The sequence below is a fragment of the Castor canadensis genome, chromosome 17 (assembly GCF_047511655.1).
Source record: "Castor canadensis chromosome 17, mCasCan1.hap1v2, whole genome shotgun sequence".
Classification (NCBI taxonomy): Eukaryota; Metazoa; Chordata; class Mammalia; order Rodentia; family Castoridae; genus Castor; species Castor canadensis.
This window is the reverse complement of record NC_133402.1, coordinates 48,570,744-48,590,829: the sequence shown is the minus strand read 5'-3', so window position 1 is coordinate 48,590,829 and position 20,086 is coordinate 48,570,744. Positions and strand designations below refer to the sequence as shown.

General features: G+C 37.9%; 1 protein-coding gene and 1 long non-coding RNA gene across 2 annotated transcripts in view; one reads left to right on the top strand and one right to left on the bottom strand.

Annotated features, from left to right (window-relative positions):
- Window positions 1-997: 997 nt before the first annotated feature.
- Spink8 (serine peptidase inhibitor Kazal type 8 (putative)) lies at window positions 998-19,972 on the top strand. Its single transcript, XM_074059975.1, is given in 8 exon segments — window positions 998-1,033; window positions 2,424-2,567; window positions 3,011-3,087; window positions 7,472-7,521; window positions 8,664-8,733; window positions 8,736-8,784; window positions 12,292-12,334; window positions 19,776-19,972. Coding segments are annotated over 7 exon segments (357 nt in total). The 5' UTR covers window positions 998-1,033; window positions 2,424-2,511; the 3' UTR covers window positions 19,788-19,972.
- Window positions 2,706-20,086, bottom strand: part of LOC141418598 (uncharacterized) — a 31,845-nt gene continuing 14,464 nt past the window's right edge. Inside the window, exons 3-4 of the long non-coding RNA XR_012443239.1 lie at window positions 7,247-7,417; window positions 2,706-3,214 (exon numbers count right to left, since the gene is read on the bottom strand). This is a non-coding gene — a long non-coding RNA (uncharacterized lncRNA). The remainder of the gene's footprint in view (window positions 3,215-7,246; window positions 7,418-20,086) is intronic.

Here is a 20,086-nt window from a genome sequence, read left to right as displayed (position 1 = left end):
CTCACAGTCTTCCTGCCTCAACCTTCTGAGTGCTGGGATTACAAGCCTGTACTACCACACCCCATTTCTCTGTAAATGTGTGTGTATGTGTGTGTGTGTGTGTGATTCTGGGGTTTGAACTTAGGGCCTACACCATAAGCCACTCGATGGGGGTCTCATGGAATATTTGCCCAGGCTGACTTGGAACTGTGATCCTCCTGATCTCTGCCTCCTGAGTAGCTAGAATTACAGGTGGGAGGGAGCCACAGACACCCAGCTTTGAGGATGTTTTTAATTCCAAGTGGGGTAGCAAGAGCTATCACTTAAGGGAATGAGTGGTCTATTTCAGAATTTGTCAACTCTATCACATAAGATTGAACTTCACAGATTCTGGATAACTTTCTACTTTTTCTTTGATTAAGGTCAGACACAGTGGACCACGTCCATAATCCCAGCATTCAGGAGGCTGGAGCAGGAGGACCTGGCGTACAATACCAGCCTGGGCTACCTTAGTAAGACTCTGTCTCACAAAAAATAAAAAATAAAAAAATAAGAGAAAAGAAAAAAGATTCTATGAGTCAATATAGAAATGTTTTAAGTAAATGTTTCAATAAGGTGAATGTACAGTTTTAATGATTGATAAAATAATTAACTAAATAGCAGATATGGTAATTTATAATCTTATGTAAATACCTGCAGCTATCCCGAACATAACCAATGAAGTACAGATAAAAATCTAGGAATTAAAAAATTGATTATGGCATAGATCTAAAATGATAGATTTGGGTTTGGCAAGAATAGCTAGATTCCAGAGAAAGTTGAAATATGAACTCACAAGATTGAGTATGGAATTTGGAAGAGATAGGTTTGACCTGTATATTTATACTTCCTAATTCAAAGTTCACTGTCTTTCACTGCCAGTCACTGTAACCTGGAAAAGACACTACGTCCTGCCTGTCTTGCTATTTCATTATCAAATGATCAAAAACAAAACAAAAAAAAAAACCCTTCCTGCCCAGCCAGTTTCTCAGAGCAACTGCAGAAGTCACAGCAGGTAAAATGGACTTATTAATATGCAAGTTTTTAATAGAAAAGTGTTGCATTATTTATTATTTGCTCTACTCAGGGAAGGTCTGAGGCACAAATTACCTAGATTTATCATTTGTCTGGAAAATATGTAGGATGAAGAGGAGAGAAACTAGCAAATAAAATGTCAATCAGCATGATCTGTATTTTTGGTTAGTGCAAGTGAGCTCTTGAGAAATTGTCTATGGTTTTCACTTTAGCAATTATACTGGTTACTAAATAATAACACCAAAGTAACAACCTTATGAGAAGTGAAGAGTGTTGGAGTGAGGGTCCTTGCTTTGTCCCTTCTCATTTCTTACTTATACATGTCACTGAGCTTCCTGGTTACTATTACCCTTCATCTCAGAGTCAATATAAACTTTACATGTTTCATTGAAAAGCTCCTAGCATTTATTCTTTCCCTTAAAATACTCTTTATTAGCCTTTTTCCTGGCATCTTCTAAAATTTACGTTTAAAAATAGTTTTCTTTCTTCCTTCCTTCTTTCTTCCTTTGTTAACAATGAGATATATAGTTTTATTTAATAATTTGTAAAAGACCATGCTCTGGCAGAGTGGCACATTCCTTATTTTAGCAGAAAGCAAGCAATGTGTCTGAAAATTCAGTCTTTTCCTAAGATTTGGAACTGCATAAGCCTGAGCTTACATTTCCAGGCTCCCAAAAGCTGGACTCTTGTGTGGCAGTTGGTCTCCAGGAATTCTTTCATCTGCCCCCCAGCAATACTTTCTGGCCAGCTGTGACCCCTCACAGTAGTCAAGAAGCTGAGAACAATTCTACCTGCTTTACAGATTGGCCCCTTACCGCCTACAAAAGGAACTTCACAGAATTAAAATCCTTTCTCAGAAATGGGTTCCATCTCAATTTAATTTAGCTTCCATTAAGTCTGCTGAAATCAAGGCTATAATTATCCAAGAAGACATTGTGTTAATGATTATTCCTATGTAATTTTTATGCCATCCCTCTTCTTTTTTTGGGGAGTGGGGCTGAGGGATGGAGAACCACCTCCATCACAGACCTGAGAGATGTAGGATGTCTGGCCAGACACTACATGGACAGCAGCTTTGCTCTGCAGAGCAGAGGCTGGCCATATTGCTTTCCACATTCTTGGGCTATGAGAGTCTAATAACTAAACTGCTCCTTTAAAGAAAACTCCATGCTGTAGCAGTTTTGTTCCTAGGCTTCCAGCAGGACATTCCCTTTCTTTTATTGATAGAATAGCATATGTGAGTCCATTTGTATCCAACATAATTCATTTCAAATGACCTGGGAAAGGACCATGTATTTTGATTTCATTTCATGGTTAGCAAGGAATCTGCAACAATTTGTACTTCACATGGAATTTTTTCTGTCCTCCAGTAACCATAAACCACATTCATTGCTCACCACTTGAAAAAGCCAATGACTCACCGATGACTCAGAACAAATTGTTGGGGCAAGAAAAAAGATGTATTTGGAAAACTGGCAAATTAAAGAAGATAGAGGTTTTTGGCGGGCACCAAGGTAGTTACAAATCTCGGCGCTCTGTTTTTCTAAGACACAGGCTGCTGTTAGCTGCAGGTCACTGGATGTTCTGGGTTCTGTAAATCAAAAGAAAAGTTACAGAAAGTTATATGACTCATGTCTTTTTTGTTCCTCTTCTCAGGAGTAGTTAATTCTGCAGTTAATTATTAGGATACAAAAAGGCATGTTTTCCCTGGAGAACAGGAGATAGCAAACAGCTACTTTTCCCTGGTGAACTAAGAGAGATAGAGAAAAGCAACTTTCCTCCAGAGGAAGGGGGTGATAAACTCACTGGAGAACAGTCTTTAAGTGGCTTCAGTTGGGGGTGTCTTCTACAGCAAAACCAGTGGGAATAAACTCCAAGCAAGTGGAGCTGGCGGGGTTAGGGTTTACTTATCTCATCCCCTGGTACTACTACCATCAAAAACTACATGTTTCCACAGCTTCACCATGAAGGCGACCTTCTCAAATGCCATCGTTGTTCTTCTTGCCATCTTCATGTGGACTGCTTTTGCAATTGGTGAGTTACAAATCTTTCCTGTACCCATATATTCTGCAGTAGATTCAGATTATGTGACAATTAGAGGTGGAAATGTCATTTAGTTTTGTTTAATCCTAATTCTTCATGTTTCAGGTGAAACTAAAATCTGGAGGAAGAAAAAAATCCACACAATGTCATTAGTATCTAAGCAGGGACTTGAATCTAAGCCTTCCAAATCTGGAAACATTGAATTTTCCAAAATACCAGGTTATCATTCAGAACACTCAGATATTGGAAATGTTTATTTCCAGAGTCTGCATATTTACATAGCTCAAATCCAAAAGGAACGTTAGGCTCTGTGGACGTGAACTCTGATATTACTCTGGGTAATGGCTGGTTTTACCAAAAGTAGTGTTCGTGGTTAAATTGGAGAGATCTCTGAGGCCTCCACACATTCTTTTCCGGGTTAGACTCTGATGCTCCTCATTTGTTTTCCTTCAATCTCTTACTTCCCAGAATTGCTACCTCTCATTTAAAATATTTTTCATAGTTTCTGCTGGGTATTGAGGGGGTGGGGTGAGAGGGAGGGGGCGGAGTGGGTGGTAAGGGAGGGGGTGGGGAGAGGGGGGAGAAATGACCCAAGCCTTGTATGCACATATGAATAATAAAATAAAAAAAAAAAGGAAGTCACAGGGAAGAAAGTCATGTCAAGATAGTGGCAGAGACAGCCAAAGAATTGCTGGCACCCCCAGAATCTGGAAGAGGAAAGGAAAACTTCTTCCTTCAGCCTTCTGGAGAAGCCTGGCCCCAATAACACTTTAATTTCCAGCCTCCAGATGTGTGAGAATAAATTTCTGATGTTTAAGCCAAAATATATATATATATTTTTTTCACTTTTGTAACAATTTGAAAACTATTCTTCATGCCTCTCATATCTTATGGAAAACAAAACAAAACAAAAGGTCCTTTCCTGCTGCTCCCCTTCCACTTTAATCCCCTCTGGAGAAATCTAGATGTATTTCCACACATCCTCCGTTTTCTCTCAGCCCTCACCCCCACTGCTACTGGGCACACTGCCTACTGGCATCAGAATGCATTCCCTTCTGATGTAGTCTTATGCCAGCCCTCCATGGGGAACACGCCATTACTCAACCACCCAATCTTTCTTAAAAATTCTTTCCTTGTCCTTGTATTGCCTTATATTTTCCCTCATACCATTCCTTTCCTGAGTGCTCATCCTCAGTGACCAAGTCCAATTGACAGAACACATTATATGTATCACATAAACTCACACCTTTCTAACATTTCCTTAATGAAGGTTCTTATTAGTCTCTGAAAAGTTGTTTTTTTTTTTTTGCTGGGGGTAGCAGAGTTTTGTCCTCAGAGTGTGGTGGTAGTAAAGTAGAATTAGGACTGTTGCTTTAAATCTGCCCAATCTATAGTCAAAATTCCATTTCCCAGCAACTCTGAAAAGTTTTAAATACTCTTTTTAACTGTTCTATTTGCTTCCAGCTTTTTTTCTTTTACCATTTTTTTTTTTTACCCCAAACTGGGTCAGAATTGTGGAACCAACAGCAAATCTAAGTGACGACTGAGTCAGAGACTAGGAAAAGCAGGAAGAAAAAGCCTCACAACTCAGTTTATCAGCTGAACAAAAGCTGAGAACTCTTTGGGGCAGTGGGGGGAAGGTAGGAGGAGAAAAGGGAGGATTTTATATCGGTGGAACCACTTCCCTTCAGTCCATGTATGGGATGAATATAGTTTGTATCCAACAGGACCAGATTAAGATGGTGCTGGCACGTGGGGAAGTGTACTAAATAATGTATTACAATGCAATGGTAATGAGTCTGAGGTGAATAGCTGGTCAACATGGTGTCTTTTTTGTGTGTGTGTGGTACTTTTTCTTTTTTGTGGTACTGGCATTTGAACTCAAAGCCTAGACCTTGAGTCACTCCACAAGCCCTTTTTTGTGAAGGGTTTTTTCGAGATATGGTCTCTCGAACTATTTAGCCCGGGTTGGCTCCAAAATGTGATCCTCCTGATCTCTGCCTCCTGAGTGGCTAGGATTACAGTGTGAGCCACCAGTGCCAGGCCATGTTGTCCTTTTTGACTGAAACCAGTTCGGCCCTGTTCCATTCTGTATCCTATTAACAGCAGCAGCCAACATCCCAGATGTCTTTAGCCCATTAAGTGGGTATCTTATCTGAAATGGAACATTGGTTAGCAAAAAGGAATTGTTTTTCTTAAGAATTTGAGAGGGTGTTTTCCTGGTGACAGCTTGACTTAATCTAACTCATTATCCATACTGCTACCATCATCATCTTTTTTTAGTTCAAATCCTGTCTTAGTTCTACTATACTAAACATAGAAGAAGCCTTTGTGATACAACCCTTACTATCATGGTGGGTTCCACAGCACCCAGTTAGTTACATATCCACTAAATATATATTGTGTGCTGAACTGGACTGGACACTGGTTGTACAGCAGGGATGGTCCCTGGCCTCACAGTGTGACACACCAGTGATGGGAGATACATAGATATTATCACGCACACCAAGTATTAACACATAGTTTGATAAGTATTTCAAAAAGTAAGAACACTGACAGCATGTAGAACATGTCACCCTTTTCCCTCCGCTGACCAGTTCAACATGATAGGAACTCCATTCTGGGCAAGTATGGCCAGGATGAGTCTCTGTCTCTCCCAAGCTTATAGTTGAGAGCCATGGTATTTCCCTGGAAGAGGCATGTCACCAAATTTTTTCACCCTACCCTCAAGCTCTGTGTTATGAAACCAATACGTAGAGGGCTCCCTTTTCCCACCAACTCTCATTTGTAGGGCTGAAACTCTACCCCAACCTAGGGAAGCTGAGAATAGTGGGGCCGTAATCATCCTCACTCCAGCTTGCTTCTAGGTTGGTGGTTCCAGGCTTGGAGAAATAAGCTGAGAATATCAGAGGTTGTCACTCTGAGATAAGCAGGCCACTGTCCAGAGCTGTGGCATAAATATTTTGTCTAGGGAAATAGGCAGACCATAAGAACAGAGAACTCCAGAGTCTTTTCCAAAGAAACTGACTTTATTTGTAATAGAAGGACTGGAGTTCAACTTTAAGGGCACCCTCAAAAACAATGGAGATTGGATAGTCAGCAATTAAGAGGAAGCAGATGAACTGAGTAAAAGGAAGAGATAGGAGGATTGAGATCTGAGCCTGGTATTAAGCAAAAGCATAAGACCCTATATTTAAAAAAAATTAAACTAAAAGGGCTGGGGGTGTGGTTCAAATGGTAGAGCACTGGTCTAGCAAGTGTATGGCTTTGAGTTCAAACCCTAGTACCACCAACAAAAAGAAAAAAGAAAAGAAAAAGGAAGCAGGTGGCCAGTGGCCAGGTGGCTCCATGAGAACAATATGCTAAGCCACAGGCCCACTTGTTTAACAGAAAGAACCAGGAAATGAAGATTGCTAAAAAGAACCTCCTGGGGATCAGAACAAACTTCAAAGACTGGTCTCAAAAACTACCCTGAAAAAGAGTTCAAATTTAATTGGATTGACTGTGCAGCAATTCATTCTTCAGAGAATTGGTGAAAACAACAGAGCAACCATCTGGCAATTAGCAGAGCTTAATAGCTGGCTCCATATCAACAGGGGTAGAAGGGGCATGACAAGTGACTACTAATAGGTACAGGGTTTCTTTTGTGATGAAAATGTTCCAATATTGATTGTGATGACGGTTACATTCAGATGACTCTGAATATATTAGTATGCCAACCTTAGCATAGGTGAATCCTTTAACTAGGTGATACGATACATGAATTATAACTTAATAAAGCAGATAGGAAGAGCAGATAATATAGCATACATGTTATATATACTATACAATTATGAGGCTATACTATGATTATATAGTTATGTAATATAAAACTTTACATACAGTACATGTATAATTGCAAAGACTGATTCAGATTGAACATATAAACCTTAGTGAAACTCAGCACCTTTTTTTTTTTTTTTTTTCGCAATACTGGGGTTTGAACAGAGCCTCATGCTTGCTAGGCAGGCAGTCTACCAACTTTGAGGCACTCCGCCAGCCTAAAACTCAGCATCTTTTACCGTATCTCAATATAACTATTTCATGGTAATTTATAATTAACAGTGTGTTTTCTAAAACAACAAAGAAGAATTATAGAGTAGTTATTTACCAGTGAAGTGGGTGAGCCAGATCTCCATTTCACTAGAGGGCAAGAGGCTGAAGTTTCCTGTTCTTAACTCCTTTAGAAGGCAGCTTTGCACCAAAGAGGAACCCCAGCCTCTTCTGATGGCATTTTATGTTCCTACTGATAAACAGGGATGCTCTCATTCTAGCTTTTTTCCTAGAGGACACAGGACAGAACAGAAACTATGTGTATGTTTTTTTTTTTTTCCAGACTTCTCTCTTCCTATGTCCTCCAAGGAAACAGACCTCAAAGAGACAAAGGTAAGCTCTGTAGGCTTCCTTGGTTCCCAAGAACAGGAATGGGAAAGAGAGCCAATTTTCCTGATAGCCCCAGGTCTTTCTTCTGGGAGGCCGGGGGCAGAGGGAACTTACATGGGAATAACATAATCATGAAAACTGAGTCACCAAAATAGAGTACATTTGATAGCCCTGAGCCCTCTTTCCACACATTACTCTAATCGTATTCATACAAGTGCAAGCTGGGCATGACAGTCATGTCTGTAATCACAGCTACTCAGGAGGATCGAAGTTTCAGGCCAGCCCAGGCAAAAAAAAGTTAGTGAGACACCATCTCAACAAATAAGCCAAACTAAGCATGGTGGCATATGCCTGTCATCCCAGCTAACAGGAGGCATAGGTAGGATTATTATGGTCTAAGGCCAGCAAAAAGCAGGAGACCCTATATGAAAAATAACCTAAAGCAAAAAGTCCTGGAGACAAGGCTCAAGTGGTAGAGTGCTTGCCTATCAAGTGCAAGGCCCTGAGTTCAAACTCTAGTACAAAAGAAAGAAGAGGAGGGGAAGGAAGAGGAGGAGGAAGAGGAAAGGGAGGAAGAGGAGAAGGGGAGGTAGCAAGTATTCTGTCTGCACCATTAAAAGGATGAAAAGGTTATGGCAGGAATTCTGGTTGGTCCCAGGCTACAGTGGACACTCTTTCTTTTACTATATTCCAGGATATATATCCTGCTTTCCTCACACTAAGACCCCATGATGAATTCTTTTTATCAGCTTCCTCCTACTTTCTAACCCTGCTATGATAAATTTGTGCCCACTGCCATCTAAGACCCCACATATAAGTCACTCAGCAATGTTCGTAAGAATTTCCAGTATTGAAAGACTTTTTCCTACTTTTGCTTTCTATAAACTAAAAAAACATATGCTGTGACTAGTAGGATAGGAATTTTCATCCTAATAAGGAATTTATGGGGCACTTGGGAGTACCCAGATTATATATTATATAGGCATAGTTAAAGTTCTGGGGTCAAACACTGAGGATTCTGAAACTTGTTCTCTGAACGTCCAGTCTGGTGTCCCTTACTTCATCTCTTGCTTCTGGTACCAATGATAATGGCCAAAGGATCTGGAGAAAAGCAACTGAAGCAGTCTTCTGTATCTTACCTTCAGGTCCTGTGCATCAAGAACCTAAAGAAGTGCTGGCTTCTCTCCTACTTTAAGCCAAGTGAACCTATATGCGGAGTGACCGGGTTACCTACAGTGGTGAGTGCCATCTCTGCTACAAAATTCTGTAAGTCCTGATTTTATTCTCACTCTCACAAGCCAGAAGGTTAAGGATGACCAAAATAGAGGTGACTTTCTCAGTTCACTTCCTACATCATCCAGTAGATCTTCCCCCCAACAGAGACTTCTCTACTATTTGCTCCTCCATTTCTTCCATTGCTCCCTCTCCTCCCAAAAGTTACCTAACAGGCAATGCAGAAACAGAAAGCTATGGAAGTAAGAGTGCTATGTAGAGCCTGGAAAAGGATCAAGTAGAGGGAACTCGGTAGCTAGTAGCCATGGCATTGAGTTCATGAGACCATAGACAAGAGTCATGCCCACCCCCACCCTTACCAAAGAACAAAACCTTGATAAAGAAGAGGAAGAAACTGGGTGAAGAATTTTCCCAGGTAATGGTTTATTGGCCTTTGAATGTTATTCTCCAAAACATTTCTTTAACTTTCATCCTGGTATGTGGTTTAGTTTGGGGACCTATTACATGTTAAAAACTTTGGGTGACATCCATGTGAAATGCCAAATTCTCTGATCTAAGGGGAAGAGTGAGAAACAGAAGTGTGCATTAGGGAAACCACTTACAGAGGTGGGCGAACTCCCTAACATCTACTTCTTTTAAGGAGAAAATTCACACCCTTTCTGAGATTTAGAAGTTAAGTTCAGTATTGTAGAGAAAAAAGCAAAGACACAAGAGTAGAACAAATTTATCTCTTTCTCCCTTCCTCTTCTTGGCTTCTCCTCAAGAGAAGGAATAATAGGACTGGTGGAGTGGCTCAAGCAGTAAGAGTGCCTGCTTAGCAAGCATGCAGGCCCTGAGTTCAAACCCCAGTGTCTGGGGTTTAATTAAAAATACTACTACTTTTACTAATTAGTATTACTAATTAATACTAGCAGGGTATTAATTTAAAAAAGAAGAAAAGGAAGCATAATAATCTTCTTGGGGGCTGGTGCTACCAGTGACCAACATGTATTTTTTAGAATAAATCTTTTTCTCCTGATTTAAAAAACAACTGCATAAAGCAATAATTATAAGTCTGTGCTAATTGACATACAATGTATAAAGATATAATTTATGTGGCAATAATAGCTCAAAGAAGGAATATAGGAATATATAATATATATACATATTTATAAAACATCTTTGAATACTCCTGTAATTGTTATTAATCCAAATTAGATCTGTATAAATTAAAATTTTACTTTTAGCCCCAGAGCAACTCCTAAGACAATAATAATAATAATAATAATAATTATTATTATTATTATTATTACATTATTACATTGCTGGAGGTTGAACCCAGGGCCTTGTTCATGCTAGGCAAGTACTCTACCACTGAACAACAACAAAAAGAATGCATATATATATATATTATATTTTTGGCTACTCAGGGTCCTTTGCAATTCCATATCATTTTCTATTTGGTAGGACTGGGGTTTGAACTGAGGGCTTCATGCTTACAAAGCAGGTGCTCTACCACTTAAGCCATACCTCCAGCCCATTTTTGCTCTGCTTATTTTGGAGATGGGGGGGTCTCACAAACTATTTGCCCAGGCTGGCCTTGAAACATAACCCTCTGGTTCTCAGCCTTCCAAATAGCTAGAATTATAGGCATTCTAATATGAAGACTGGATTTTCCATTTCTGCAAAAGTAAAAAATGATCATTGGAATTTTAACAGAGATTGCATTCAATCTGCAGATTGCTTTGGGTAGTATTGTCATTTTAACAATGTTAATTCTTCTGATCAATGAGCATGAGATATTTTTCTTTTATTTAGATATTCTTTAATTTCCTTCAGCAATGTTTCAGTTTTCAGTGTACAAGCGTTTTACATTCCAGGTTAAACTGATTACTAGAGTTTTTTATGCTATTGTAAATAAAATTATTAATTTTATTTTTCCATCATTCATTGCTGATTTATAGAAACAACAGCAAGGCATTAATCTTATTTCCTGTAACTTTGCTAAAAAATTTTTATTAGTTGTTGTAGTTTTATATTAATTCTTTGAGATTCTACATATAGGATCATGACATATCTGAATAGAGATAGTTTTAATTCTTTTTTTTCCAATTTAGATCTTTTATTTCTTTCTCTTGCCCAATTGTTCTGCCTAGAATTTCCAATATAATGTTGAATATCAGTGCTGAAAGCAGGCAGTCCTGTCTTGTTCCAGATCTTAGAGAGAAATTGTTCAATCTTTCACCACTGAGTGTGATCTTGGCTATAGGTTCTTCGTAGGTGTTCTTTATCACATTGAGTATGTTCGCATCTGGTCCTAGTTTTTTGCATATTTTTATTATGAAAAAATGTTAGATTTTTTGAATATATATATATACATATATATATATGTATATATATATAGTGTGTGTGTGTGTGTATGCTTTTAGACAGGGTTTCACTATAGTGCCCAGGCTGGTCTTGAATTTGAATTCTTGGAATCAAGCAGTCTTCCTACTTCTACCTCCTGAGTGCTAAACTTCAGGTGTGCACCATTGCATCTGGTTTTGTGTATGTGTGTGTTTCATCAACTAAAATTATCATGTGTTTTCCCTTCATTCTATAAATGTGAAGTTATTCTATTATTATTTTTTTGGCAATACTGAGGTTTGCACCCAGTGTCTTGCAGTTGGTAGACAAGTACTCTGCCACTTGAGCCATACCCTCAGCCCTTATATTGTTATATTTAGGTTGAACCACCCTGAATTCTTAGGATAAGTCCCACTTGATCATAGTATATGATCCCTTTAATATGCCATTATTTTTATTTTGCTAGAATTATGTTGGGCATTTTTAAACCTTTGTTCCTAAGGGGTATTTCTCTCTCTCTCTTTCTCTCTCTCTCTCTCTGTATGTGTGTCTGTGTGTGTGTGATGTCTTTGGAATCATGATAATGCTGCCTTCATACAATAAATTGGAAGTGTTCCCTCTTAGTCCATTGTTTGGAAGAGTTTCAGAAAGGTAGGTATTAAATCTTTGAAAAATATTTGGTAGAATTCACTACTGAAGTCATTGGTCTTAAACTTTTTCTTGGGAGATGTTTTATTATTGATTCAATGGCTTTACTTGTTATAGATCTATTGAGACTTTTTATTTCTTCTTGAGTCAGTTTAGGTAATTTGGTGTTTCTATGAATTTGTCTATTTCACCTATTTAATTTGTTGACAAATAATTGTTCGCAATATTCTCTTATAATCCTTTTTAATTCTGTATGTAGTAATATCTCAACTTTCATCAAATGCATGTTTTAACTTTAGATCACACTCTCTATTTCTACTTGAATCTTCAAAGTTTGTGTTGAATTTCTGTATTTTGCTTCAGGATGACTATATTTTATGTATTGAAACTCTCTGGCAAATAAGCAGCCATATAGTAGATATTTCCAAATATTTGTTAAGTAAGAATTCACAACTAACAGTTTTCCTTCTCGAACTTAGCCAAAGATTATCAAGTAAAATTTAATCATAATTTATTATATACCACAGAGCAAAAATAATAATTTCAAAATATAATTTCTTTCAGATATGAAGGGTTTAATATAACTAAACTGCACGATGGGCTATGTGTAAGTAAAGTCACTTTTATTTTTCACTTGTAGGAGTAAAACAGACACATTTAAAAGCTTACTTGTCAAGGACTTTTAATGTTCTGTTATGAAAATTTTCAAACACACATAAGAGTAGAAACAGTAGTATAATGAACCCTATATATCTATCATATAAGTTCTACAAATTGTGAGGTATTCACCACATTCCCTCCCTCTATTATTTCTCTTTTTTTCTTTGATGAAGCATATTACAGTCTCAGACATCATTTCTTTTACTCCTACATATTCAGAGTATACCTCTAAGAAGTTTGGACATTTCCCTACATACCCCATCAACATTATCACACCTAATTAGTGTAAATCCATCTTCTAATATGTACTTCCTATTCAAATTTTCCCAACCATCTCAAAAATAACATCTTCCAGGGAAAGTTACATATCTTGGTCTATGATTCAGCAATAAAGAACATCTACTCAACTCTTTTTCTCCCGTGCTATGCCCAATTTCTGAATCACTGACAGAAGACACTAATTGGATATGAACAGTCATTCTGAGATGAATGGAATGCCATTTGCCTTAACTCTGAATCTTTTTATTTCAAGGTCTAATTATGACCTTGAAATTAGGATCATTACCATAGAGCTCATTACATCAGACTTGTGGGCGGGACTAGATAAATCATTGCAAATGATAAAGGGCTAGAGATATAGCTCAGTGGTAGAGTGGTTGCCTAGTATGCATGACATGAGTCCCTGGATCAATCCCCAGCAAGGAGGGAAAGGATGGGGGACGGTGGGGGGGGCGGAGAGAGAGAGGAACATAAAGAGTATGAGAGTTGTAAAGCAAGTAAAATTGGATAATTATATAATTTAGTAATAATGTTATGATAATATTTCTGTCAATCTCCACGACAAGCTCACAAGGCTCATCTGATTTATAGATTAGCACATACACATTCACTTTAGGAAATATGAATGTAATCCTGTTCTGCTAAAGAGAAATTAGAAGGACCATTGACATACTTTTATGATTTGGTGTAACTATAAAGAAATCTCACAAGTTCAACATCTGTCAGACACTTGTTGAACTGAGCAAATTCATAGAAAATCCTGCTGAATCCCCTTATCTTATTACTGGGACCATATCTCAGTCCACACCCCTGTTCAAATAAACCTCTGGTCTTATGTCTATTTCAAACTCTTATCTACAAAGTGGTGATTTTAAACTTAAGGACTTCTAAAGACTGGTCTCAAAGGAACTGGTGTTCTAAGGAACACTTATGTGCTAAATTAGAGATTGATATTGAACAGGAGAAAAGGGTTTTAGGGACATGCAAGAGGGACTTGCAGAGAAGATGTCATATCAGTATAAACTGGAACAATTTTCCCTAAATCAGAGCAATCCAAAAAAGAATTGTGCTGTTTTCATATATAATAAGTTTTTTTTCATTGTGTTTAGTCTAAAAATAGTCTCTCTCCTTCTCTCTCTCTCTCTCTCACTCTCTCTTTCTCTCTGGGACTGAGTTTGAACTCATGCTTGCAAAGCAGGTACTCACACACTCACAAACCAGGTGTTCTACTGCTTAAGTCACGCATCCAGTCCATTTGGTTCTGGTTATTTTTGTAGATAGAATCTCATGAAGATAGGGTCCAGGATGGCCTCAAATTGTAGCCTCCCAAGTAGCTAGGATTACAAGCATGAGCCACCAGTGCCCAGCTGCAGTCCTCTTATAGGAGTGATTCTTGTACTATGTTAGTACCTCAATATGTAACACAAAGATGCATGCTGTTAATTTATTTCAAATGCAAACATTTATTGTTCCAGGAATGGGAAATTAACTTGAGGGGATTACCCAAAATTTTACTGTACAGCATAATTCTACCTCTCCACCAAGGCTCCAATGTTGCTTTTACAAAGCAATGCAGGACCCACTACATAAACCAGTAATCTTGAGCCAGTGCCACTGGCAGCTTTAATTACTCTTAGGTATCGGTAATGAGCCCTGTTACCCCAAGAACTCAATGGGGAAACAGCATTGAGACAAAAGTCACAAGGCGGGCTGGAGTTGTGACTTAAGTGGTTGAGTGCCTGCCTCGCAAGGGGGAGGCCCTGAGTTCACACTGCAATATTGCCAAAAAAATAAAAATAAAAAGGCTTTCAGTTAACATTTCTGCAACCAGTTCCATAACCTGTGAAACAGGTAATAGTTCTCCTCTCACTCGGTTATTAAGAAACTCAAATGACATGTAGACTTGAAAGAACTGAAATGAGATGCAGAATTGTTAAATAAATGCTTTGTGCTCATACACACAAGTATATGGTTTCATTATCAGCCAGCCTTCATGTTGATACAGTAATCTGTGGGTCCCTTCTCCAAATAAGTTCTAGAGAAATAGTTGAAGAGTGAAAGAAGTAATGATTCCTTCATTATAGAAAGAGAGGAGAAGAGAGGAGAAAAGAAGTGAGAGAGAGAGGTAGGAAGGGAGGCAAACTAGAAAGAGGAAAAAAAAACCAGAAGAGAAACAGCAGGAGGGGAGAGGGAAGAAGATTGATGGGGAGGAGTAAAAATAAAGGAAGAGAGAAACATGAGACATTCTGAACTGACCTGACTTGGAGGAGGAGGATGGCTGTTGCCTCAAGGAAAGGTGGCCACGTATGTCAATATGGAGGATAGCATTTTAGGTGTGTTCTTGCCTCCATTTATTTACGCATGCACGTTTGTCATTGGTCCTTCACTATAAAAATAGGCCTAACAACCATGACAGTAGGGGCTATTTCTGAAGAATAACATTAGGGCAGCGCAAAAGATCCACTGTGGAAGGAGTTGATGAAAGAGGTAGAGACTGGCCAGTTACTCTTACATTTACCGCTTCCCTCTCCTCCTTCAGATCACCAAGGCTGGTAGATTACACAGTTGAGAGACTGCATCCTAAACTATTTGGAGTTAGGAGTAACAAAGAAATAAATATGGAGACTAAAACTAATTGTGCCAAAATCTATGTAGAGGAGTCCCTGAAGTTGAAAAAAAAAAGAGAGTAAGTATATGAATGATTAATTAAGATACATATTCAGGAAAGAAACCCATGAGAGACATCAGTTTGAAAGGGCTTAGTAGAGGGCAGAGTAAAGATAGGAAATATTTTTAAAGCTGGGCACCATGGCTCACATCTATAATCCTACCTACTCTGAGATCAGGAGGATCACAGTTGAAGGCCAGCCTGAGCAAATAGTTTGTGAGACCCCTCATCTCCAAAATAACCAGAGCAAAATAGACTGGAGTTATGGCTTATGTGGTAGAGTACCTGCTTTGCAAATGCATAGTCCTGAATTTAAACCCCAGTCCTACCTATATATATATATATATATATATATATATATATATATTCACATGGATGTATCATAATAAAATTTATAAATATTGAAGACAAAGAGAAAATCTAAAAAACCTTTTAGAAAATCTTTTAGAGAAAAGATTCCCTCTAAAGGAAAAAATATCAGATTGGTATCCAATTTTATGTAGTACCACTGGATGCAAGAAGATGAGGAATATGTGTATGGGGACACATATGTGTGTACTCTTTAGTGATTAAAAGGCAAAAAATGTAATATATATCACAGAATTTTATATTCAGTCAAATCATTCAAACATTTAAACATTGGCAGTGCTGGATTTTGAACTCAGCACCTGCACTTTGAGCTATTCCACCAGTCCTTTTTTTGTGATTGTGTTTTTTCAAGATAGGGTCTCTCAAACTATTTTCCGAGGCTGGCTTTGAATGGAGAGCCTCCTGATCTCTGCCTCCTGAGTACATGCCTAAGATTACAGGCATAAGCCACCAGTGCTCAGCTAAAATTATATTCATAAAATATAAAATCTAAGATAGTTGTCACATAAAAACATACAGTGAAAATTCTTCTGGAGGAAATTGTAAAATAAGAAGAAAGACAAATCCAAGAGAAACTGCAACTACAAGAGATATAAAAAACTTGTCTGAGCACAGTGGCTCATACCTGCAAACCCAGATACTTGGGAAGTGGGGATTAGGAGGATCATTATTTGAGGTCAGCCCAGGTAAAAAAGTTACTGATACTCCCCATCTCAACAAATAAGCTGAGCATGGTGGTACATACCTGTGTACAGGTAGGAAGAGTGTGATCTAAGTTCTGCTCCAGGCAAAAATGAAACACCCTATCTGAAAAAAATTTTAGAATAATAATCTAAAGCAAAAAAGGGCTGAGGGCTCCAGTGGTAGATCACTTGCCTATGTAAGGCCCCAAGTTCAAACTTCATTACTACAAAAAATTTGATATCTTGGTAAAACCTACTATTATTTAGGAAAAATCAGGCAAGAATTGAAGAAAAGAAATCACACTCATAATAACCCCACACAAAAGCAACATAAACACATTTGGGAAGTATAGGAGGTCTGAAGGGCATAAGAAACACTCTACTATTATCTTCTTGGTAGAATGAACAACACAAATATTGATACACTTACAAAATCAATAGGGACAAATAATATAAATTTGGTTCTTATTAAGTTCAAAAGAAAACTCAATCTACCCAATAAAATGAAGAAAATGTTGAAAATTTTAAAAAGAAAGTAGTGGACAGTAGAAAATACTAAATCAAAAGAAACCCTAACATAATAGCAATTGCAGTAAATATGAATGGGTTAGACTCAGGAGATTAAAGGTCAGACATTCTCAGACTGGATCTTCCCCCAGGACAACAATAATATGATAATAAAAAATTTAAAAAGAAAAAGAAGATCCAATAAAATGTTGCCTACAAAGACACACAATACAAAAGGACACAAAAAAGTAGAAAATAAATGTGTGAAACCCAGCATAAGAATAAATGATAGACTAAAAGAAAGCCAAAGTTACAAACCTAATTTGACTAAACAGGAAATTTCAATTCCTTCCCTTTGGGTTTAGAGACAAGTCATACTAGTCAGGGATGCTGTTTAACACAATACCAGCCAGCCAGGCAAATAATATATGTATGTTTCAAATTGTTGCAGGGATTGCTAAACATCCATCATAATACAGTCTGTAGGGTGAACCCAGGGAGGAACTGATATTGCCATTGAAGTTTGACGATCTGAAGGCTGTCTGCTGCCAGAATTCAGCCTTTATGTTGTATTCAAGCCTTCAACTGATTGGATGGGGCCCACTCATATTATGGAAGGCAATGTTTTAGTCACAATTCATTGATCTAAATGTTAATCTCATCCAAAATCACCCTTATAAAAACATCCAGAATAATGTTTTACCAAATATCTGGGCACCATGGCCCAGCCAAGTTAATGCATAAAATCAACCATTCCAAAGTCTATCCCTGAATCACTCTTTGGAAGACAACTACCCTCAAATGCAAAGCACCTGCTCCAAGGGACCACTATATAAGCAAGCAATGAAATTTCTATTCTATTTGGGTCTTTCCATTTTTTGTGTCTTTTTACTAAATGACACTTTGATCTACCTAAGATAAAAAAACAAAGGTAGCTATAATTATCAACCCAAGGGTAGAATTGAATTACAAAATATAAACTTTATTAAGGGGGTTCCGAAACGTGTCTGAATGTATGACCAACCTCCAATGAGAAAACTTGGAAACTTGACTAAGGGACATTTAAGACCATATGAATAAATACAGAGATAATCCATGCTCCTGGATTATGACTTAAGTATTATGACTAAGTTAGTTTTCTCTAAAATATTCTAAAAATTATTTCATTCCCATCAATATTCCAGATGAACTGAAGATCTCTGATAAATGAAGGGCACTATGGCTAAATTCACAGATAGCTATCAGAACTAGAAGAGATATTTCATCATTCCAACTTATTTTATCTCTTGCAGCAAATAAGAATATGTGTATTTTCTTAATATACAGCAAGCTATAGAAAAATAGGCTGACTATGGCTATATAGAATAATAAAGATAAAAGGCTAATTAACCTTTTAAACTTTAACACTCATAACCAGACGAATTAAAATTGAAACAATAACAAGATACTAATTTTCCTGTTATACTAGCAAAAATCAGAAAGCTGGGAAGTATTCAATGCTGATGGGACATTCATTGGGGAAGATTGTTACACACAAAGGAAGGTTGCTACATCAATCTGCCACTTTTGGACAATGTAAGAAGTTAAATATATACATAGTTTATAGCACTTCAAACCTAGGAAATGACAAGGAAACTCTCATAGTAAAGAGACATACATGTTTATTGCATTGTTATTTATAGTGGAAGGTATCAGGTTTGGGGGAAACCTGGGTGGATTAGTCAAGAAATCAATAAATCACCTGTGGTGTTCAGTGCAGATCTAAGAAGAAATCACATGTTCACTTAACAATATGTATAGATCTTTAAAACACTGCATTGACAGGAAAAGCAAAGGGCAGAATAACACAAGTAACACAAGACCATTATGTAAACTAAAAATAAACACAAATGATATATATTTTGCATAACACATATAAGCAAAAAGACACATTGAGTTCATTAAAATGACTGGCTATAGTATGAGGAGAAAGGCAATAAATATTCACTGTGGCTCTTCCTCACAACCTTGCACCAAAGCAACACCAAAACATTCATTTTTGGAATGATCACAAAGAAAATAATGACATCTATAGCAGGAGAACTGACCATTATCACTGATTGCCAACCCTGTTCCCTGCCCTGAGTCACATGATTTGATTATATCTCCCCTCCTGTGTTCCTTACCGTACCACCTTAAGGAAAGCCTTGCTATTAACTACATGTCATATTCAAAGAACCAAAGTCTAGAGAGGCCATGTGACTTGCTCATGCCCCACAGAGCTAGAAACTGATGTGGCTAAGCCTTGAATCATGAGGGTCAGCTGCTGGATTGTTATTAAATACCACTTTCTATGCATCACCTATCCTCCCACAGGCCTGTGACCCAACCTGACTTCACCCAACTTCATGGCCTCTACTTGCTATCTTTTCTACTGAAGAGTTGTTCCTAGTGGCCTCAAGAGGGTCCAAAAAATTCACACAGGCATCCACACCTATTCTGTGTACTCCCGGTCTGTTTTTTTTTTTTTTTTTTTTTTTTTTTGTGGCACTGGGGCTCAAACTCAATCAGGGCCTTCACCTTGAGCCACTCCACTAGCCCTATTTTTGTGAAGAGTTTTTTGAGATAAGGTCTTGTGGAACTATTTGCCCAGGCTGGCTTCAAACTGCAATCCTCCTGATCTCTGTCTCCTAAGTAGCTAGGATTACAGGCATGATCCAGTGGTGGCCTGCTCCCACTCTGCTTTTTCTCTCCAATGAAAATAGAATGTCTATAGTCTGCCTTAATTCAGAGAATAGTTGTTTACATTCCTCCTGCTGGTCCATGAGTATGGTTACCAATGTGGTAGCTTTTCTCTTAAATTCATCAAATTCAATTTCTCTAAACAGATATTTCTCTTGCAGAAAAACTCCTGAATTTGCCATGAATTGCAAAAGTTACTGAATCCTCAGATGGGCAAACAAAGCACAATGGTTTACTCTTCAAGAATATTCCCTTTAGAAGAGAATTCTGGTGCTAGAGGAAGACAATACTTATCATCAAATTCATTGATATGCTTTTTCAATAAATGATTCTCAGCAGAAAATCTGGCTGGCAAACATTTCTCTTGGTTAATTTTCTTTTTTGGTGAACTAGGATTTGAACTCAGGGCTTTGCACTTGCAAGGCAGGCACTCTGCCACTTGAGTCATGCCTCCAGACCCACAATGACGTTT